Below are 22,321 nucleotides of genomic sequence, written 5' to 3' on the forward strand. Positions count from 1 at the left end.
CGTCCCCGCTACGCGCCCCACGCAGGGGGGTGAACACCCAGACGCTCTAGAAGCTAGAGACAGGCAAGAAACAGGCAGAAAGAGCGAAGACGGCGTACGTGCAAGAGAGGCGTAAAGTAGGCCAGGGGGGGACGGGAACCCACAGGCGCAGTTCGCCGTCGTGGAAAGGGTTGCCCTAAAGGTCCTCCCTGCACAGGTGACATTGGGGCAGGGGTTTGGAGGAGGTGAGGCAGCGAACCATGCCGCTATCTGGGGGAAGGGGCTCCCGGCAGACAGCTCGTTCAAAGGCCCCGAGGTGAGAACGTGCTGCTGTGTCTGAGGCCCGGCAGAGAGGCCAGTGTGGCTGGAGCGGGAGCAGGGCCGACGGTGGTAGGGATGAGGCCGGAGCAGGCGGCTGGGGGCCTCGTAGGGACCGTGGCCTTAACTTCGAGACGGAGCCACAGTGTCGTTTCCTGCAGACGGGCCCCAAGGTGTTTTATTTATAGTGCAGAAGCCCCACTGCAGTTGCTGTGTGGAGAACGGCCTGGGGGGTCAGCGTGGAAGCAGGGGGCACAGGAGGCCCTGCATCACCAGGGGAAGCAATGGGGCTGACCCTGGGGGTGGCCTTGAAGGTGGGGAGAAGGGGTTGCATGTGGAGTTCATTCTGAAAGCAGAAGTGACAGGGTTTCCTGACAGACTTGCCCCGGCCTGGTCCCAAGGCCCTTCTGCCTCCTCTGGGGCCGGCTGAGCCTCTTTCCTCCTGCAGGGACCCCCGACAGCAAGGACGCGGAGAGCCGAGCCCTGCTTTCTGGCACCCGTGTCGCTGCAGAAGACCCCTGAGGCCCCCGCTTACCCTGCTCGCACCACGCCCGCCGGTCCCCCCAGCACCAGCGCCTCTGTCCCCCTTTGGCTGTGGCTCTGGGACTCCGGCCGAGCTGCACCTGTCACAGCTTCGCTCCCAGCCGGGGAGCTGGCAGGGCCCGTGGCCGGGCTGGGGATTGAGCTGTCAGCGCCGTCTGCGGGAGGCCTGGGCCCGCGCCTCTCCCCGCACGAGGCCGCTCCAGCCTGGGGCCCCCCGCCTGGCTGCCGTGGGCCCTGATTCAAGTGTGGCCCATGGATTCAGGCCGTTTACAACCCTGTTAGAGCCTCCAGGTATCTCTGCTGGGAGTGGGGGCGGGAGGGGGGGAGGGCAGCCCGGGCCAGGGAGCAGGGCTACTCCCCACCTGGACCCTGCAGGTCAGGAAGGCAGAGGACACCCCTTTGCCCGAGTCACCCTCTGAACCGAAGGTGGGGGCCATCCGCTAGCCTCGGAGGGCGGTTTCCACTCTGGTGCTGGTGTGGCTTCGAGCACCCAGAGGAGGAACGTCAGATCCCACCCCGAGTCAGCTGCCCTGGAACCACGCTGGGGGCCTCGCACCCCGGCCCCCCACCCGCCGCTCATGCACCAATCCCGGCACAGCGCGTGGGGAGGGCTGGCTCTGCGGGACTCCCACTTGCCGTTGGGCTCAGAGCAGCTGGGCGCGGCAGGAGACCAGCAGCTTCCAGGCAGACAGCCGTGGGGAGGCATGTCCTTTCTGCCCCGTGAGCACAAGCTTCTCTCCTCCGCCCCTGGTGCCTGGCCAGCAGGGCCTGCCTCCCAGGTGCCAGGCTCTTGCTCACCTCCTGACCCTTGCTTGCCCCGTCCCTGCCTCTCTGCCCCCACTGCTGGACGGACAGGCTCCAGGAGTGGACCCTCCAGCTGAGCGCATGCCTGCCCCCCCTTCCCAGCCCTGCCTCAGGAGTGGCCGCCCCTAGGCTGACCAGCCCCTCCACCTGCAATCTGACCCTTGGAGCTCATAGAACCGGCTGCTCCTGAACTTATAAGGAAAAGCCTATTTGGTAAGGGACCTGCACCCAGTTACAGTGTATGCAGGGTTCCCACATCGCTAAGCAGTTTTCTCCTACCCTCCACTCGTTTCTGACCCTGTGTACCCAGACATAAGGTCAGAGTCCACGGGGTAAGGGTTCCGTCCTACAAGACGGCTCGCCCCCAGCCCCACCCACTGGACAGGCCAAGCACAGGTGCACGTCTTCAGCTGTGCTTCTAACCAACCGGCTACGAATCAGAGGCTCCCATGCCCCGTCCTCAGATTCTGTTAACAAGCTAGAGCGGCTCACAGACCTCGGGAAACTCATTTACTCATTAGATCACCGGTTTATAATAAAAGGACACAACTCAGGAACAGCAGGTGGAAGAGAGGCCCAGGGCTAGGAGTGGGGCGGGGCAGGGCCGCCGTGCCCCCTCCAGGAGCCCCACTCCGCCAGCACCCCCACATGCTCACCCTATTCTTTTTGGCTTTTATGGACGCTTCATTACTTAGACACCATTGATTAAACCATTGGCTTTTGGTGATTGATTCAACCTCCAGCCAGTCATCTGTCCCCAGAGGTCAGGGGGTGGGACTGGGAGTTCTGGCCTCCAGCCCCCACCCCGTAGGTGGGGTCCAAATGCCATCTCATTAACAAACAAAAGGCACCTTTAGGTCTCTCAGCATTTAGGAAATTCCAAGGGTTTTAGGAGCTCTGCGCCGGAAACAGGATGAAGACCAAACTTGTAAGTCCCACGATCACGCTTGGTTTCTCCCACGCTTGGTTTCTCCCGAGAAGGAAACGCCCAGTCTGGGGCCGGGGGGCCAGGATGCCACAGACCCGCTTGGCATCACTGGCTGTGTGACCTGGGCCACTTCCTGCAGCTCAGACGTCCGGCTGTGTGTTAAGAGGGCCTTGAATGTGGCTTTTCCAGCCCCCATTGTGTGATTCCCACAGGCTGGGTCCGGGCCCACGGAGGCCCCGTCTAGGGTCTCAACCGTCCTCCCTGTGCCCCTGGAAAGCACCCCTGAGAGGCTCAGTTCCCAGAAAATGGGAGAGGGCTTTCCAAGAGTCAGAACGGCCACTCTGCCTGCCCCACCCCAGAGTCCAGCGGCAGGGGAAGAAGATTGAAAACCTCCTCGTGCGAGTTCCAGAAACAGGTGGGGGGGGGGGCAGTGGCTCTGACTCCAACCCCGCCCGTGGACCTCACAGCCCAACACAGGGCAGGGAAGCACCAGGCCAAGTGAGCACACCTGTGGGCAGAGGAAGGGCTTCTGTGCCCCAGGACCCTCTGCACAGATGGTGGGGGGAGCTGGCAAACAGCAGGAGAGGGTGTGGGGGAAGGGCACTCCCCCTGGAGAGGACGGCGGCAGCGGTACAGGGATGGGGCAGAGGGCTTCTGTGATCTTGCAAGGTGTGTGTGCTCTGGGGGCCGGAGAGGAGGCAGGAGAGACCTGCAGGGACCGGGGGCTTCAGCTGTAGAGGGGCTACGGCTCGAATCCTGAACCCAGGGTTTTCTGACGCAGTATATCGCGGGATTTGGGTCGCTGGGCTGGACAGGGTGGGCCTGCTAGGACTGAGCTGGACAGAATGCCCAGCTAGGAGTTTACAGGGTGTTCTCATCTAAAGTCTGGGGGCCGGGCAGGCGCCTGGGCTGGCGGGCTCTGCAGCTGTGCCCACACTCCCACCACTCCTGTGTCACAGGGCGGTCACTCAGGCCTCGCCGCCCTGGGGCCACAGGTGTGGGTCCCTGAGAGCTCAGCCTCTCAGGCCGAGCAGGGCGTGGTCAATCGAGCACACCTGTCTGGCCTTAAGGACAGTTCTGAGCAACTGCAGAGGCCTTGAGGCTCGTGTAGCCTCTTTGTGGGGAATGCACCACTCAGCAGGCCTGGGCCCTCAAGCCTCACCCACCCCCTCCGTGTATTCGCCGCTCATCCCAGACAGCACGAGCATCCCGGCTCCCGGGTGTCATCATGGCTCTCAGGTGTGTGTCGGTCAGCGTGCTCAGCTCTGCGTCCGCGTGCGAGCATGTGAGGGTGTCGTGGTCCACTCTTCCATCCCGACCTCAGGCTGGGAGGGTGGAGCACGGGCCTCGAGATGGTCACCCCAACCCTGGCTTATCCCCCTGCAACACCAGACACTGTTCTGTCCGCTTCACTCCCTGGAGGGCCCGTCCTTCCTCCATGTCTGAGTGGGAATGTGAAGTGTTGGGTTGAATGCGGCCTCTAGAGACACAGCTGGCAGGAGGCCACTGGCTCCAAGCTTTACCCACACAGGGAGGTACGGGACTACGTCTGCTCCTCCCGTGTGGCTCTCAGGGTTGGAGGGCTGTGTGCAGAAGACACCGAGGGGCCATCTGGGGCCAGAGCGGGAGTTGCTGGAAGCATAGTAGGAGCTCGCAGAACTGATGGGAACAATGCAGATTGGGGGGTCAGGGCTCCTGGGCCGTCTTATTGGGGGCCTTCCCCAAAGCGCCAGATGATTTTCCCTGTTTTCTGCCACCCTACTCAAGATTTAAAGCCCGGGGTAAGAGCGTCCAGTTGGATCCGATGGCCATTCCTCGATTTCTAGCTCTGTTAAGCCCAGGAAACCAGGGTGCTGCCGGGAAGGGGGTGGACTTTGAATGGACAAACAAAACAGCAGTGAAAGGAAAACAAACACAAACAAAGATGGCGTCCATTCTAATGATCTTGGGCAGCCACGGGTCCGGCCGCTCTCCGATGCAGCCTCTTGGCAGGACCGGGAAGAAGCCGGGCTCGGTGTCCTTCAAGGGATTCTTTGTTTCTGGTGGTCTGAGTCCATGATCAAAGGAGGCTGAAGCTTCTATAATTTAGAAAGCGTTAAAAATGTTCAAATGACAGAACAGGGACGTCTGTGTTAGTGAGGACTCGGAGCCATCTGTTCTGAGCAGGAGAGAGAGGCAGGGACGGAGCTTTCCGAGCAGAACGTGGGAGGCAGGCCCGGGTGGGGGGTGGAGGGGCCCTGACGAGTCCCCTGCTTGGCAACAGCAGGAGCGGAGAGGGGCGACGTCTCCCCGGTGCCGGGCGCTGACCTGTGGGAAAGGTAACCGCAGGGTGGGGGGAACGGCACGTGGACGCTAATGGAGGGCGGGGTCCGTCAGGGAGGAAACGCCTTTTCCAGCGGGGTCAGGAGAGGAATCTGGCGGGTGTCTGAGTCACTCAGAGCAAGATCTATGATGCGAATCCTGTACACCTGCTAAATGTCATTTACTCATTCAATCAACAAACATTCCCGAGCACCTCCTCTGCACTGGGCCGTGCAGATGAATCAGGGTATGGGCCCCCCGCCCCCCCCAGCTCACAGCTGGAGCTGGGGTGGGGGGGGGAGTTGACTTGAGTACACACATCATCAACACAATGAGTTTGGTGTGAGGGAAGCACACACAGGTAACTCAAGCAGCCCAGAGGAGGAAATGACAACTTTCCAGGTGGGTCAAGGAGGGCCGCCTGGAGGAAGTCACCGTCTGCGCTGGGGTTTTCAGGGAAATTGGGAGGAGTGAGCTGGGTAGACCCCTAGGCAGAGCAGGACTAAGGGCAGGGGGAGGGGGCTTCCCGTGACGCTCTCCGTGGTCCTGAACAGCACTGTCTTGCGGGGAGAGCAGAGACTATGCCCACGCAACCCCCATTCCTGTCACGCCTCCAGGCTCCGGAAAGTATCCTATCCGTGAGTTCAGGGAGCTCTGTTTTCAGTGGCGGAGTGTACGTTTGAGAGCCGGGCAGTAGGGTCTGAGGCTGGAGATTGGCGTGGGTCGGCAAGGGTTCTGATGGGTCTTGGAGATCGTGTTAAGGAACCTGGATGTTTTTATGCCATGGGCAGTGGGGAGCCATGGAAAGCTTGTGTGCAAGGTGGTGATGGGGTCATGGGTGTGATCCAGAAAGTTTATTGGCAAGAAACACGGAGAAAAGACAGGGATGTTGGGGCGGGTGGCGTTGAGTTTAAAAATGGTAAGCCACAGAGAGGGTTAAGCTGAGTCAGTGAGCAACGGGACACTGGGATTTTCAAGAGAAAAAGCAGACAGGCCCCGGATGTGGTTGTTGAGGGAGAAGGAGTCCCTGGTGGCCCCAGGTGTCCAGCTCCGCGACGGTGAGGACGACGGTGCTATTGGGCAAGAGATAAGTGGTACCAGGGTGGAGCAGGTTTAAGGGAAGGATGATGAGCTCAGTTCTGATTGCATGGAGTTTAGGGAACTGTGGGAGATCTGGGGGCCATGTAGAGATGAGGCCACATCTAAAAGATGGAGGGTGGGGTATCCAGGGCACGTGGATGATTGCTGAGAGCCTGCCGAGGGTGAGTGTGCCCCACGAGAAGGGAAGAGACAGGCCTGAGCCCTGGGGGATGGGCAGAGGGGACTGGGCTCCCTGTTACCAGCCGGGGGAAGCTGGTGTTTCTGAGAGTGCCCTGCAAAGATGTTCTGTGGTCAAGCACACATGGGGACACAGCAGCCCATACCTCCTCCCGGGAGACTCACGGTGTACACCCTCAGGTTAAAGGCTCTGAAAAGTCTAGGCGTCGCACACAAATGTGGAAGGTCTTTAGCCATCGCTGAGATCAGCCTCGCCCTTCTGGGGCTGCTGAGAAGCTGTGTCTTAGCGGAGCTCAGAGCAGCATCATGGGGCAGCAGATGACACATTGCCTCAGGGGCAGGCACACCTGGGATTAGTCCAAGTCCCATTGTTTACCAGGCGCGTGACCTTGGGCACATTCCTTCTCTTCCCTGGGCCTCAGTTTTCCACCAGTGAGATGGAGGTCAGGGCCTTACACGTCCTATGGCTGATGGTCCCGTGATACTGTCAGAGGCTCTCAGGAGACCACTGAGACTTGCCCAGGGCCACAGGGTCAGAAAGGGCTCTTGTCCTCCCCATCGTCCTGCCCTCGGTGGCCCAGTTTCTATCCAGAGTCTTGCTCTAGAGAGTGCCTTTGAGTTAAAATCCCAGAAAACCCCACATAGTAAGAAAAGCTTCTCAGAGGAGGCCCGCATTTGAAAGGCTCAGAACTCTGACCTCTTCCCCTGCTCTGGGCCTACTGGTCCTAGGAAGGGAGTGCTCCCCTTTCTGGTCAAGAGCTAAAATTGTCTCCCTGGGCAGGGCTATGGCTGAAAGGAGAAGGAATTTTGGTGAGTGGAAAGGGGATCTTGGGGTTGGGCTTCGAGCCATGGTTGTTTCTCCTTCACAGCTGGACGCAGCCCCACAGCTGGGCACTGTCCCCTAGCTGGCACCACCCCGGCAGGGATGAGGGGCATTGCCAGGGCCCAGCCCCAGCCCCACGGGGCTCCTAGGTCCGTGCTGCCCTGTTGAGCGCCTGTCGTCCCAGGGCGCCCAGCAGAATTTCCCGGATCCAGCTTCAAGCTGGGACGAGGCAGCGAGGAACTTTCAGAATGGTCTGTTTCCTGGCCCTCCCGTGACAGTCACCCATACCCAACACACCGAAGCGTATTTTTAGTCACTTTGCAGAAGTTAAAATACACCTCGAAAGGCGCCAAGAAACACCAGCCTGGGGATTAACTCTGCCTGCAGCAGGAGGGTGCCTCGTGCCTCATCACCGCTGGCTACGCCATGACTCACTGTGGCCAGCACTTCTGTGGGATGCACCTGTCTGTGGACTCGGGGTCCAGAGCAGCCTGCAGTGGGAACTGAGCTCCCGACCCAGGCGGGTGGTGTCACAAACCCGGCTCAGCACGGGCTCTGCCACCAGCTGGCTGCATGTCTGTGGTGGGGTCTTTTCCGGACCCTGGGACTGGCCATGAGACATGGGGTACTTCCGGTTCTCCCGGCTTCGTGTAGTGCTAACATTCTGTCCTCAGCACTTTGCATGGGATTTAATTTCAGTCCAAGTCTCAGACAGATGAAGGGGGTGGGTTTGGGGGTGGGACACAGAACCACAGCTCCTCTGAGATGGGCTGTGGCCCTGAACACGGAAGTTACTGGACCACGGTCCTGGGGAGACAGGACGCGCCCTCCTCCATAGCGGGTGGTGACGTCTCAGACTTCCAGACTGAATCTGTCCTCCTCTCTACCCCGGGAGACACACAGAGACCTAGAGAGGGCTACGGGTCTGCCCAGGGTCTTCCTTTCTGGGCTTTGTCCCTTCCCTGGCACACAGCTGGAAGTCTGAAGCTTGGGAGGCCGCATGGGAGCCCGGCTCTCCCTGCCAGGGGCTGCCTCTCGGTGGGGCCCGGGTAGGGTCTCGGCGCGCACACACAAATGGGACCAGGGAGAGGTCAGCAGCTGGATCTGGGTTTCCCTGGGGCGGTGGGCAACGTAGTGGCCCTCGCCTGGCTGAGGCCTGGGGCCTGGGCCCAAACCCCCCACCGGTCACGCTTCTAGGCTCTCCCCAGGCCGGTTCAATCAGGGCGGGCGAGCAGCTCTCCCGCAAGCGCCCCGCCCACGCGCCCGAGACCCTCTCGCCTCTCCCCTGGACGCCGCGCGCGCTGGGCCGGGCCCTCCCCGCGCGCGCCCGGAGCTCCTGCGCGTGGGGGAGTGGGGGAGCCCCGGCTCCTGCCCCAGCGGCCGCGCGGCCCACTGCGCCCCCGTCGGCGGCCCCGGGCAGCACGTGCGGGGCGGGGCCGCGGCCGAGCCGCGCGCCGATTGGGCCCCGCCTGGTGGGCGGGGCCGGGCCGCAGCTGTCAGAGCTCCGGCAGCGGCGGCGGCGGCGGCGGCGCATCGCTGGACGCGGGCCGGAGCGCAGGAGCCGACGGGCCGGCCGGGATGGTGCAGCGGCGGCTCCGCGGCGCACGCACGCACTGAGGGGGCCCGGGCTGGGCCCCGCGCCCCCCGCGCCCCCCGCCGCCCCGGCCCCGGCCGGCATGATGTGCCTGGAATGCGCCTCGGCGGCGGCGGGCGGCGCGGAGGAGGAGGAGGCGGACGCGGAGCGGCGGCGCCGGCGCCGGGGGGCGCAGCGAGGGGCTGGAGGTGGCGGCTGCTGCGGGGCGCGCGGAGTGGGCGCCGCTGGAGTCGCGGCCGCCGACGATGAGGTGCAGACGCTGTCTGGCAGCGTGAGGCGGGCTCCGTCCGGACCGCCCGGCGCCCCCGGCACCCCCAGCCGCGCAGCCGCTGCCAAGGGCCCCAGCGCTCAGCAGCCCAAACCAGCCAGCTTGGGCCGCGGACGGGGGGCAGCTGCCGCCATCCTCAGCTTGGGCAACGTGCTCAACTACCTGGACAGGTACACCGTGGCAGGTGAGCGGGTGCCCCACCCAGCCCGAGAACCGTGACCCTCCGCCTGGAGGTACCCCGGGAAGCCTTTGGTCCCAGGGCCCTTATGTTCAAGCCGTGCGTGGGGTTTCTAAGGGCCCTGTTCTCAGGCACAACTGGACGAGTGAAGCCCGGTGAATCACGGGTCCAATCCGGGGCCCGCCCCCTGCCCCCCTACCCCCGCCCCGCCGGGCCAGGGGCTAAAGGAGTCCCCATCCCTGGAGTAGCCCGCGCGTCCTCGCCAGCCCTTGACGTCCCATCCGTTGTCCTCTTCTCCGAGAGTCTCCTCTGCGTCTCTGTGTTCTCGCCTCCGTGCCCCCTCCCGCCCCAGCCTCAGGTTCCCCGGCCTCTCTTCCCCTTCCCCCAGCCCAGGCGGTCTGTCGGGCCGTAGCGGGTCAGTTCCTTCCTTCCTCCGCCGCCTCCACTCCCCTGCGTGCGTGTGGCGAGTGCGCGCGCCCCTTGCGGGTGTGCGCCAGGGGAGACCGGGTGTGTGCGCGCGGGCGGCTCGGATCTGTGTGTGAGCGCGTGGCTGACAAAGGCTCGGGGCTGCGGGGAGCGGAGGGAGGGGCGGGGCGGGTCCGCGGCGCCTGGGGACCCAGGATGCGGTTTGCAGCTGGCCCTGGCTACAGGCCTGAAGACGCCTCCCCCTACTCTATGGCGCTTGGGGCCTGGGGTGGGGCGCAGGCCACTGGGGCTGTAGAGGGGGCTGCCTCATCCCGTGGGAGCATCTCTGGGAACCAGCCTTGGGGAGGGGGTGGGGATCGATAGCACAGCTAGTTTCTGGTCCCAGATTTGCCCCTCGTGTGCTTGCTGTGTGACCTTGGGCCAGTCTCAGCTGGTGTTTGGGTCTGTTTCCCATTTGTGAGGTGGATGAGCCCTGGGCCCCTGGGGGGTAGGCAGGGTTCTGGGGTTCCGGCGGCTCACTCCCTCTCCCCCAGTTCTCAGGGGTCTGTGAGTAGGGCCCTTCCGTGGCCTGAGCTGCCTCTAGGAGAGAATGGTGTAACCTTGAGAGAAAAGCGCTCTGGCCAGGCTGGTATGAGGGGTTCCTGTGGGAGGAGAGCGTGACTCTACACACGGCACCCTGGCCCAGAACCTGCCTAAGCACAGCTTAGCAAAATCTGAAACAACAAGGAAAGAGAGAAAGGGAAGGAAAGGAAAGGAAGGAAGAAAAGAAAAGAAAAAAGACAGCAGGAGGAATTTTGGACAGACTGTAAAGAGAACTCTGTAGGTCGGGGGAGAGCCCTGGTGTAAACCATGTGGCCCTGGGTCCCCTTCCCTTCTCCTGGCCTCGGTCTCCTCTGTTGAACGGGGTTTTGTGTCAGGTAGAAGGGGAGAACTCTGGTGGGAGACCCTTGTCCTCCTGCTCTCCAGACCCCTTGGCTCTCCGTTCTCTCCCGTTCCAGGGAGCTGGAAGCAGGTACCAGTGGTACCAGTTTCTGAGCTGGGCCATGCCCAGGAGGCTCTTTCTTTGGAATGCTCAGGACGTGCTGCCTGGGACCTGGGAGCTTAGGTGTCACCCTGAAGTGGGGAGAAGTCAGAGAACGTTGGGGACTTCTGTGTACAGATGAGGAGACCGAGGCCCCGGTGCGGTCCGCGTCCAAGATGGCCTGGGAGTGCATATGAGGCTGGCATTAGGCCCCCCGGTTAGCCTTGGCCTGGGAAGAGACTTCCCACCTTCCAGCCGGCACTGAACGGTGCAGCTGCTGGCATTGTAACACTTCACAACTTGTTTTTTTCCGGCCCCAGACCACCCCTCCCTGGTATTCTCAGGGACACTGACTCTGCCAGGGACTGAGGGGAGGGGGTGGGATCCGGAGGTGTGGAGCTTATCTGCCCCCAGCCCTCCTTGGGTCCCAGAGTCAGCATGGGAGCACGAGATAGGAAATTTCGAGTGAATAGGTAAGGGGGGATGGACAGCGGCAGCTAAGAGGGGCGTGGGGCCGTGGGGAGGAAGGCCCGGAAAACCCTGTGCAAACAGCAGCCAGGGCTATGCATCCCTCCCTGTCCCCGGCCAGGGCTCAGGCACCGCCCCTCCCCCAACACCCGTCAACAACGTACACAGATTTCCTCTCCGGATAAGCCTGGCTCCCTCTCTTTATGGCAGACTCCCCCACGCCCCTGCCCCCAAGTTCAGTTTTTAGGAAGATTGTCTCTATAACAACTACTATGGCTTGATGTGCTTGGAGGGGGAGGGCAGGGGAGTGGTCATTCTAGACCTGAGTCCACCTGTTGCTGGCTGGCCCTTCTGGGACACAGGAGGGGAGGCAGACACTGAATTGCTCAGTCCTCTTTAATATTTGGCCCACCTGGCCCCTGAGAACCTCACCTGTGTGGCCCTGGCTTCCTCGTCAAAGAATGGAAGGCATTCCTTTCTCTTTAAATCTGTTCTGTGCCTTTCTGCCTTTGTGGTATAGACCAACTCTCTCCAAAAGGAATACCATGCAAGCCACATACACAATTTAAAGATTTCTAGGAGCCACATTGGAAAAGTAAAAAGAAATAAGTGAAATAAAAACATTTTATTCAACCTGCTATATCTAAATATTTCACCATGCCATCAATATAAAAGCTATTCATGGGCCATTCTGCTCTTTTTTTCATCCTGACTTTTGAAACCTGGTGTGTAACCTACAGTTACAGCGCCTGTCCGTGGGGACTGGCCACATGTCAGGCAGCAACAGCCACAGTGGCTGGGCCCACTGCCGTGGGCAGCACAGACGATGCCAGGGTTCGAGTCAGGCTCTTCAGCTTTCCAGCTGGGTGACCTTGGGGGTGTCCCCTGAGCCTTCCAGGTTACCGCTTCCTCCTCTCCAGCTCCTGGGTTTGTGGAGTACATGAGGATGTTTCCAAGCACCCGGGCCAAGCAGACCCCCGGGAGAGCTGCGCCGTGTCCACTGCCTTTCCCTCCCCCGTGTCTCTGCAGCCCCACCACGTCTGAGCCACACGGTCCCTTTCAGGTCCCTTTGAGAACCCCTCCCTCCCTTCGCCACCAGGCCGGTCTCCATCCTGGGAACGGCGCGCTTCTGCCTCTGCCCTAGTACTCCCAGCTAATTATGGCCTCTCCTCCTCCCCATGAGAACCCCCTGAGGGCAGCAGGCCTCAGAAGCCGGCCAGGAGGGCCCAGCCCTGGCTTCGGCTTTCTTCCGGGGCTTGCTTCAATGGGATACGAGCAAAGTCACCCAGAAGCCACCTCTAGATGCTTCAGTCCATCTCCTGACGCGGACAGAGGAGGACAGGCACCTATTGGAGCTCACACAGTGAGAGGAACAGGACCGGGACCGCCCCGGGGCAGTTTTCTCTCGGTGGAGGTGGGGAGGGCGTCCCCTGCTTCTGGCTGGGGCCAGAGCCCTCTGAGCATGTGAACTTGTGCTCAATTTGGGAGAGGCAGTTTGAGGTCCCCTCAGGCACGTGGCTCCTCCCGTGGCCCCCACCGGCCTGGCAGCCCCCCAGTCGCCACTCTGAGCCCAGTCACGGCTGCCAGCTCAGGAGAAAGAGGGAGCTCGTCAGCTGGGGGCCTGGGGTCCTCTCTCCCCAACTCTGCCTCCTGGTGCCGGTGCCTGCTCTGGGTTCCCACTCCTCCATCTGTAAAATGGAAGCCGAGCCAAGGGTGTAGGAGGCATCGCTCCGCTCCTGGAGCCGGGCCCAGCTGGAGGAGCTGGCATGGGCCTTGCGCGGCGTTGGAGAGTGGCTCTGGGGAGCTGAGACCCTGCTCCGACCTCCCTGAGCCCCAGTGTTCTCTTCCTCTGACCCAGCCGGTGGCGGACCGGGTGCTTGAAGTTGGGCCATGCAGGGGCTGGTGATGAGAGGCAGAGCCCTGCCCTGGGGGAGCCCTTTTCTGCCAAGGAAGCTGAGACTGGTCTCCATGGCAACTGCTCACTAGCACAAACCCGGGAGAGCTGAGCACAGGGACCCAGCCGGGCACGCGGGCCTGGCAGGACACCTGAGCTGGGTACAGGTGGGGGCTGCCGGCCTGGGGCTCCTGGCTCTCATCTGCCTGCTGGAGTCTGTCTGGAGTTGACGGGGGGAAACAGAGGCCCAGGGCCTGGCCCAGGGTCCCCTGGCTGGGAGGAAGCCAAGTCAGGCTCCCAGCTCCGGGGCTGTCTTCGTGGATAAAGATGGTCAACACAGCCATTGCCCTGCCCCCTCGGGTGGCCTTGTCCCCTTGGGTGGCCCGGCCCTGGCCACCGTCATGTCAGCACTAAGTTCTGCCGGGCGGGGTGTCCCAGGGCCACATTCCAGAGGGCCTGTCTGGCAGGCCGGCAGGCAGGTGAGCGGCCAGGCGGCCTGGAGTGCCAGCGCCCCAATGACTAATCGCCAGCACCCGTCCCCGCACCATCCGGCTGTGCTGCTGCCTGTCACAGGAAGTGCCCTGAAACGCGCTACCTTGGTCTGCCGCCCAGGGCGTTACGGGCCAGCTCCTGCCTTGGTTTCCCATTTTGTGAGGGGCAGGAAGGACGGAGCCGCTCAGAGGGGAGGGGCTGCTGTCTTTTCCCAGACAGGAAGTGGCTTTTGTTTCTACCTGGGCGTGGGGGCCTGAAGTCCTGCGCCCGGCCTGGCCGGCCAAGGGGGATGAGAGCAAGGGAGACAGAGACAGCCCTGGCGTGATCCCCGGGCTCCCTGCGGGGCCCTGACTGTCTCCCCGCTGAGCTTCCTGTTTCTGGCGGTGCCAGACCCGCTGTGTCACCTAAGGCAGAGTCTGACCCTCTCTGAGCCCTGAATGCACAATCGATGATTTTGTTGCTCCCTTTCTGTGGCCAGGATCTTGCTCCCAGGGGTCCTGTGAGGCACGTGGTGCCTTTTGCGCCGCCCCGCCCTCCCCCCCCAGCTCCACCTGCACCCTCCTTCCCCGGGACAACCAGGCCAGTTCCCCAGTGGCTGCAAGCAGCCGAGCTCAGTCTCCCCTGCTGGGTCTCAGTGGTGCCTTGCCCTCCTTCCAGAAGGCTTCCCCAGCTCTGTGGGCTGAGCCCAACTCCCAGCTTTCTACCACGTCTTTCAGCACACCTACCCCGTTTCGAGGGGCTGAGCTCCGTCATCTGCGTGGCCCTGTAGGCATGGGGGGCTGGCCCAGCCAGGGCCCTTGTCGAGCGGCTGAGTGGCAGGGTTGGCTTGACCCGGTCCTGCCTGACCCCAGCCCATCCTTCTGGGCTGAGGGGCCTGGTAGGTTTGGATGACCCTGCTAAGGCCCAGGCCCTGTTGCTGGGGCCAGTGCTGCCCTTCTGTCCCCACCATACAGCGAGGTGTATGGGAGGGACATGGGGGAAGTGGTCAGGAGGGGCCCCATCTGCCCCGCCCTCAGCCCTGGCGGAGGGGTCTCCTCGCCCCCACGTGGGCAGAATGGCTCCTGGACATTCAGGAGGTGATTCTCTGGTCTCCTCTGTGGGCTGTGAGGGCCTGGCCCTCTCCTGGCAGCTGGGAGGCTGGCGAAAGGGTCCCGGGGGAGTTGGGTGAAGGGCAGAAGCAAGAAGGGAGCAGCAGGGAGGCACCAGGCAGAGCTTGGAGGCTGGGGCTGGGGGTGGGGTGGGGAGGCTTCCCCACAGGTGTCCCTCTGCCGCCATGGAGACCGGGCTAGGGTCCACGCCCTGCAGACGGCTGGCTCCATGTGCTCCTCATGGTCCCTTCACCGTCAAGCACGGATTTGCCAAACAGGGTCCTGGGAAGCAAGGAGCGCGATCGGGCTTTGTAGACTGTCCAGGGCTGCACCTGGGAGGGGTGTTGTAGCTTGGTCACTCGCTGTTTCTCGCAATCATAAGGGCAGTTGGTGTGGAGGTGGCAAGGGGCTGGTCCCAGCCAGTTTTCTGCGGCCTGTTGGATGAGGTGGGGAGCACGGGTCCGCTCCTGCCTGGCTCTGTGGCCTCTATCCCGTGTCACCTTCTGAATCTCCGTCTGCCATCTGAGAGGGTGGGCGCGGCTGTGGGTCTCGGCCACCGAGGCAGTGCACGGGGAGGGAGCAGCCCTGAGGCCTTATCTTTCCCCCATGCCCCGGCCTCATCCTAGGTCTGCCGGTCAGGATAAGGGTGGCCCCGGTGGTCTTGGGGAGTCCCTGAGCCAGGACAGGGCTAGGGGCAGGGGCGGGGGGGGGCGCGTCAGGCAAGGAGTGGCTGTGCAGAGCCCCCAAATTACTAAGGCCGAGTCTGGTTCCAGGAAAGCTGGCCCCAAATGATAGACTAGAACCACGGGACAGAGGCCAGGCTGCCTTTCCCCGCCCACTCTGGGCACTGAGACTTGGTGGGAGGGGTAGGGCTCTGAGCCCCGGGGGTCCAGGCTGGACAGGGGTGTGCTCCTTTCTAGGACCTGCAGAGAGGGAGGGGTGCGCCAGCTGCTGTGCTCTTTAGGGGCACGGGCTTCGAGTCTGGGTCATCTAGGGAGGAGGCTCTGGGGCTGGGGGCCTCCACCTCACGGTCCCAGTGGAGATGACCGCCAAGCCGTTCTGACAGTAATGACCCAGATTTGTCAGGCGACATGGGGTAGGAGGGTTGGCGTAGGCAGGTGTATGCGTGACCAGTGTGGTGGAGACTTAGGGCACATGCGGCTGGGACCTACGGGGGTCCTAGGAGCTGTCAGGTGGGCAGTCAGAGCAGGGACCAGATGCTCCCGGAGGTCACTCAGCTTCCCCCAGGGAATGGCAGCGGGAGGTGGCCCCACGGAAGCTCTGGAGCAGGTTAGAAGTGAGCGTACGTGAAGGCTGGTCCCGGCCTTCAGGGACTAACCTTGGCCAGTCCCCTCAAGTGGGGGCGGGGGGTGCCCGCAGGGCCAGCCTGTGGCTTGCAGCCCTAGCTTTCCAGAGCCAGGTCAGCAGAGCCAGGCCCTCAGGCTCCTGTAATTACCGGGGCGGGAGCTGTGGCTGAGCGTTGGAGCAGGGGTGATTCTTCTAGACTGGGCCAGCTTGGAGGCCTCCACAGAGGACCCCGTCCCTTTGAGACGGACCAGCCAATGGCAGGCATGGCCCAATCCTTCACATCCCTAGGCCCTGTCCTTCCAGCCGTCTGTCCCATTTTGGAGAAAAGAACAGTGACGGGGGAGCTCGCCCTGCTCTCTGGTCATGGCCTGGGGCTCCTGCCCCATGAGTTAGCGATCACTGATGGTATTTTATAATATTTACTGATTATCTGCTATGTGCCAGGCAATGTTCTAAGCACTTTATACAGATTAACTCATTTAAACCTCACAACCATATGAAGCAGGTCTTAAAATTAAGACACAGAGAGGTTAAGTAACTTGGCTAAGGTCACACAGCAGGGTAAGTGGAGAAGCCAAGATTTAAACCCAGATGGTCGGCCTCCGGAGGCCATGCTCTTGGGAATTCAGCTAAGTTGTCTGCTGCTCTGAAAAAGGCAGGGTGAACGTGGGGTGATGATGCCTGTGTTTGGGGGAGTGCCCAGCCCTGGCTGACAAGGCAGGAAGAGACTTCAAGGTCATGTCGCCCCAGCTTTGCATCTGAGGCTGGTCTGGGCTGGGGGCTCCCAAGGTCAGTGTGATTTCCTCTTCTCTTTTGGGCTTGGTGAGGCCTCGGTGATAGCAGGTCAGGACCGGGACCTGGCTTCTCTGCGGTCTCCCGGGGGACCCGCCGTGATGAGGGGGGACCGGCTGTGATGGGGGCGGCTGTGATGGGGGGGACCATGAATATCCGTGTCCAGCCAGCTCTCGAGGTTACAGACACCTCTTCAACAAGAGCTGCAGAGGCAGGGGTCGGGGGGCAGCCCCCGGGAGACATGACCTCAGGTCTGGGCCCTGGATACGGGTGGAGGCAGAGCCCCCCCGGGAAGAGGGCCCGGCTGTCGTCGAGGCTCCCGGGCCGGCAGGTTGTGCCACGCACCACACAGGGGCCTTGGGCTGCGAGGCCAGTGGCTTCGAGTCACCCCGGCAGCGAGTCAGTGCATCCCGGGGTCTCACCTGGGTCGTGGTGACCTCCCACGCTGGAAGTCTGGGCTTTGTTGGGGCGGCCGTAGGGAGTCCAGGTAGCGCTGTGGTTGGTAGTGTTCCTGACCAGGGGTCGGGCCAGTGAATTTGGAGGAACTCACGGGTGACTCAGTTCTCGCCAGAGTTGACAGCCCCAGGCCACGGCGTCAGCTCCTTGAGCCCAGAGCCCAGGACGCAGGGGGAAATGGAAATGCACATGAGGTCAGGCTGCAGAAGGGATGCTGGAGCCCCAGGAGGAGGCCGGGTGGCGAAGAAGAGGGGCTCTCTGGGGCCCACACATGGGGCTGCGGGAGGCGAGGGGGCTCTGGGCTGGGGAGCACCACGTGGCTGCCCTGGGAATGGGGAAGGGGGCAGGGTCGAGCCTCTGGGGGTCTGGTTTCAGGGGAGTGATGGAGGGGAGGACACTGAGTTTTTGGGGGTCTTTTATGAACTTCAGCTGTGAAGGAGGGACCGAGAAGGAGGGGCAGGCGGAAGGGGCAAGTCAGAACTGTTTTCACCACTGGGGCGAGAGAGGGGTGTGCACATCTGTGAGCAGAAGGCAGAAGTGAGGCCCAGGCCGGGGGTGCCCCAGGGCCCAGGAGGCAGGAGGGACAGCTGGCCTTGGACAAGAAGCGAGACCCTTGGGGCTTGGGAGGGGTGTAACTGGGGGTCAGCAGGGGAGCACATTCAGACGCTTCCGCTACTCCAGAACATTTTCTTGGGCCCGGGAGGAGGCCCTGTGGGGATGATCCTGGCTGTGGGTCGGGAGAGGCTGGACTGGCAGTCGTTGCCATCGGGTGGCTGGGGGCTGCGTGTGGGCTGGGGGCCCCACCTTGCACGCCCCAGGCTGGTGGAGGGACTTGGCCTGGGCTGTAGGAGGCTGGTCCTGGGCGGGAGGCCCGTTCTGTGACCCACCAAACCTCAGCCTCCAGGAAAGAGGCTAAAAATAAGGCTGTGGTGGGAAGAAGGGAGGGGTGTGTGGGCCCAAGCCAGGCTGGAACCCAGAGGAAAATCCGAGACGACCGGCAAGCCGCTGTGACACATGCTTCCCGAGCCAGCGGCCCGCAGATCTCACCGCCTGTGGCCGTAGCCCCTTCCTGCCCCGTAAGAGGGAAAACAGCCCCTTACGGCTTCAATGAGGCCCTGTTCCCAGGGAAGGTTCTTCCTGGAGCTCAGGCCGCGGACACAAGCCTGGGCTCCGGGGTGCTGGGGTCCTTTGTCTTGGGGTCTGGCCTGCCCAGGAGTTCCCAGGATGTCCATCTGGATGTGGAAAAATATTCTTCCCCCTTCCCAAGAGCTCTGTGTATCAGAGGAAGTCCAGGGAGGCTTCCTGGAGGCAGCGGCAGACCTGCGGCCTTGAAGAGCTGCAGGGGGCAGAGCACGACTGGTCAGGTAGCTAGGATGCGCCTGGGGCAAGAAGCAAGAGTGTTTGGATTTGCTGGGGACACAAGCTGTCTTCATGATGACCGTTTTGATATGGCTACCCCTCCCCGCAGAGTGAGCCCCCTGCCCTCCTCTTGGCTGTGGACAGGCTCCCATTGCGCACGGCCCCGGGGGAGTCCTGCCCTCCTGCTACGGCCCAGCTGCACCTGTCCCTCAGCACACCTGACGTGTGCCAGTCTCTGCTCTGGGTTCTGCAGATGACCTGCCACCACCCTGCTCTGCAGCGGCTCCTGCTGGAGGGGGATGCAGCGTCCACTCCCCCACCCGTCTGTCCACGAATGGCCTCTGTGGGTGGGCTGGGTGCCGGACCCTGGGCTGGGGGGCAACAAGAGCAAGGGACATGCAGGGGCAGAAGAACACGTTTTGGTTTTTGCCGACGGGCCTGGTTTCCAGCCTCATGCCGGACCCTTGTGTGCCGTGTGACACAGGGAACGTGGGGTCGAGAATCCTAGGTAGCCACAGGATGGCGGGAGCCTCTGCAGAGCCTCACCCAGCCCTTGGACCTTAGCAGCGACTGTCACTGCTGGCTTTTAGCTCCTAGCCACGGTGCACCCAAGGAGCGGGTGTCCGTGTCTCTGCGTGTCTTCGCCGTAGAACTCATGCACCCTCATGTGACAGGTGCCAACGCAAGAATGGACAGGGGAGCGTGCAGGCACCTGACTTATTGAGGGGAATGGGAGAGGGAGGAATTGGGAAGACTTCCCAGAAGAGGAGGTGCCTGAACTAGTCTGGAAGGAGCAGCTGGGACAGCACAGCCCACGGGTGGGCACTTGGGAGCCATGAATAGTCTGGGAGGCTGGAGCATGGCAAGGGGGGCAGGTGGTGTCCTGAGAAGTGAGGCTGGCGGCGGGGTCGGAGGGGCTGAACCCACAGCCCATGGCCTGGTAAAGGCCAGGGTCCTTGTCTGAGGCACTGGGGAACCACGGGAGACACTGAGGGTGTGAGCGAGGGAGGGGAGCGGAGGCCCCGGCTCAGACGTGGGCGCGAATGGGCTGCGGGGCTGGAGGTGAGTGCAAGTGGTTCTCCACAGTCGGGCCCACAGTTGGCCCCGCCATTGCCATCCCCATCCCATCGCAGGCCCGGGACAGGCCCCAGGCTTCCGCCTTCCGGGCACGGCCACAGCCCGCCTACGTTATTAAGTCATTAACTGGGCCTCGCACAGCCTCTTCATGACGGGTAATTACGGTAAACGCACTCGGCATTCACAAGGAGGAGGCCAGTGTCTCTCGGCTGTCAGGCCGCGTCCCAGGAAATGGCTCTCAGGGGGACAGCCTCGACGGGAGCCTCCGGCAGGCCTGGGGGGACAGTCTGCCCGCTTTCCTGCTGTATGACTTGGGGCTGGCTCAACCCCCTGTGCTTCAGTTTCCCTGTCTGTCCGGGGGTAATAGTCCCAGCCTCACGGGGTCAGGCTCCGCAGGGTCACGCGGGGCTTGAACCAGTAAAGCAGTCACGGCTCTGAGATGCGCACCAGGTCATCATGATGAGCTCTGAGGGTCCCCCGAAGGCAGGCCTGGTCCCTTCCTCAGTCCCCAGCATGGGGAGCTTCTGGGGCAACCCCCCCCCCACCGCGCTCCTTTCTTCCCTATCCCTTCTCTGTGCACATGTGCGGTGTTCCGGGGCCCAGCCGCCTGCTGTCCTCAGAGATAAGCAGAGCTGGGGGCTTGCTTAGGAGCCTGGTTGAGCTCTGGGAGAGGGGAGGGAGGTCCAGGAGGTTGCTGGCCCCCATGTGGCCATGGCTCTGTCTGCCCACGGTTGTTGCTGACATCTAGTTCCTCTCGCTGTGTCTCCCCTGCTCCGCCGCCACCCCCCCCCCATGTGCCAAGTCTTGATGGGAGAGCAGAGATGGCCAGGACTTGGAGAAGGGCAGGCATGGCCTCGAGGGGTCCCCTTCCCCCCAAGAACCCTGGAGCCCTGCCTGCCTCCCTCTGCATCTCAGCTCTGGTGTCAGAAAAGTGGGGGTCCTGGTGATAATCCCGAGGACAGCTGGGTGAGTGAGTGCACGTGCAAGTGGGTACGTGTGAGTGCTGCCTGCCACCCCTGTGCCCACTCCTTGGCTGGAAGGCTTCCTGGCGGCTCTCAGGGGCTTTCTGGGCTCCCCGGAGGGCAGGGGGGGACACAGAGTTCCAGGCTGGCAGGTGCCTGGTGACCACGGAGGAGCCCTGCTTGTCTGTGCCTCCGGCCCCTGCTGTGGCCGAGCGAGGGGCTAAGACCCTATCCTGGGGGTGAGCACGGGAGGCCCAGTGGGGGCAGCATGGCAGCTCAGTCTGCAAAGTCCCCCGTGGCCTGGCCAAACTGGGCAGGGTGGCGTTCTGTAGATGGGGCCAGGTTGGGCCCTGCCGGGTGGGCAGAGGCCTGGGCTTGGCTTTGGGGTCTCCTAGGAGGGCTGAGGGGTAGGGGAGGCCGGACATCACACATACGCACCCTCTGTCTTCCCCTCCCAGGCGTCCTTCTGGACATCCAGCAGCACTTTGGGGTCAAGGACCGAGGCGCCGGCTTGCTGCAGTCAGGTGAGGCCCGCCCCCCACCCCCCAGACCCCCCACACCGGCTGCACCTTCCCTGCTGGTCTCTTGTGACTCGAGGGAAAGAACAGGAGCTTTGCGTCCACATCTCTCGGTTGTAGGTCACCGAAGACTCCCTTCCCCAAGCCCCTACCTCTCCTCTCGTGACATAGACCACTAACAGCCTGAGGGGGCAGTGAGAGAGTACAGGGGTGCGGCCACGGCCCACGGCCCTAGGGCTGACCCTTCTTTTGGGTCCTGGGGCTCCATCTGGACCCGGTGGCCCAGGTTCCACCCTGAGGCTGCTGGACGGAGCACCTTAGCTGCTGGGTTGGACGGTGTCAGCAGAGGCTTGGTAACCCTGTCTCCGTGGCAACCCCCCTCCCGCCCCCATTGCTTCCATCACCCTCAGGCTGGGAATCCTCGCTTAGATGTCAAAGCAGGAAATCCCCTCGGTCATTCCCAGGGCAGGAGCCTGAGAGCCTGGGTCATGGGCTGCTGCTGGGCCTGAGGTCCTCTGCCCCCGGGCTGGGCAGCGTGGCGGGCCGTGAGCAGTTGTGCCGTGTCTCCTTTGTCCCTGGCCGACCCCCTCCGTGGCCCCAAGCTTGCCGTGTGGCCAGGGGCCCGGTTCCTTTGGCCCTGGAGTCCATGTGGCTGTGAGGCCCGGTCAGATGTGTGGGAGGAAGTCTGCGTGGTCCGCATTCCAGTGCATGAACCCCTTCCCGGGCCTGGGCTCCCCGGGGAGGGAGGGGTGGAGGGAGCCGGCTCTGTCCAGGAACCCGCCTGACCTGTCTAGGTGGCATTCCAAGGAGGGCTGTGCCAGGCCTCCGCGCCCTGTGGGCTGCTATGTCACCACCAACCGCACACCCTGCAGCCTGGGCTCCTTCCCGGCTGGGCTCTGGGGCTCAGAGAGACGGTGTGATAGCTGCAGGCTCAGCCCCAACAGACAGCTGCGTGAGCTGGGACGAGGGGCAAGGCTGATGTGGCCAGCCCCTGCCTCTGCCCACATCACTCCCCCCAGGACATGCACCCGAACTTGTCCCCTGGCCCTTCCCCCTTGCTGGGCCTCCGTGCGGGGCCTGAGCCAGTCAGCCGTCCCAGGACAGGTGCCTCCAGCCTCCTGGGCTCTGAGCACATGGTGCCTGCCACTCAGCCTGGATGAGAGAGTTCCAGCCAGGCGTAGCACGGCAGAGGGAGGCAGGAGAGAGCCCAGTTTTCCAGCGCCCCCCCCTGTGGCCCCTGAGTCACTGGGGACCCGGCCGGCTGGATCTCATCCCCTCCTGGCCTTGGCCTTGCCGACTGACAGGGAGCCAGGATCTGCCTCAGCTTCCACCACTCAGCCCCCACCAGTGAGGGCAGGGCCAGCACAGCCTCCCGGGGAGGGTGGGAGGCTGTGAGGCTGTGAGGCTCTTGGGGCTGCTATAGTTATGTCCTCGGCCACCTTCCTG

General features: G+C 62.9%; 2 protein-coding genes across 5 annotated transcripts in view; both read left to right on the plus strand.

Moving 5' to 3' along the window:
* SPNS3 (sphingolipid transporter 3 (putative)) overlaps nt 1–2,375 on the plus strand; it is a 36,644-nt gene extending 34,269 nt beyond the window's left edge. For all 4 annotated transcript variants that reach the window (XM_040629834.1, XM_040629836.1, XM_040629838.1 and 1 more), the window contains one exon: nt 746–2,375. In XM_040629834.1, the coding sequence (XP_040485768.1) occupies nt 746–819 (74 nt within the window). In that variant the 3' untranslated portion in view covers nt 820–2,375. The remainder of the gene's footprint in view (nt 1–745) is intronic.
* Nucleotides 2,376–8,635: 6,260 nt separating this feature from the next.
* The window catches only part of SPNS2 (sphingolipid transporter 2), a 33,849-nt gene continuing 20,163 nt past the window's right edge, over nt 8,636–22,321 (plus strand). Inside the window, exons 1-2 of the mRNA XM_040629840.1 lie at nt 8,636–9,020; nt 20,816–20,881. Coding sequence (XP_040485774.1) covers nt 8,651–9,020; nt 20,816–20,881 — 436 coding nt within the window. The 5' untranslated portion in view covers nt 8,636–8,650. The remainder of the gene's footprint in view (nt 9,021–20,815; nt 20,882–22,321) is intronic.

This window comes from Ursus maritimus, unplaced genomic scaffold (genome assembly GCF_017311325.1).
Source record: "Ursus maritimus isolate PB19 unplaced genomic scaffold, ASM1731132v1 scaffold_14, whole genome shotgun sequence".
In the NCBI taxonomy this organism is placed as follows: domain Eukaryota; kingdom Metazoa; phylum Chordata; class Mammalia; order Carnivora; family Ursidae; genus Ursus; species Ursus maritimus.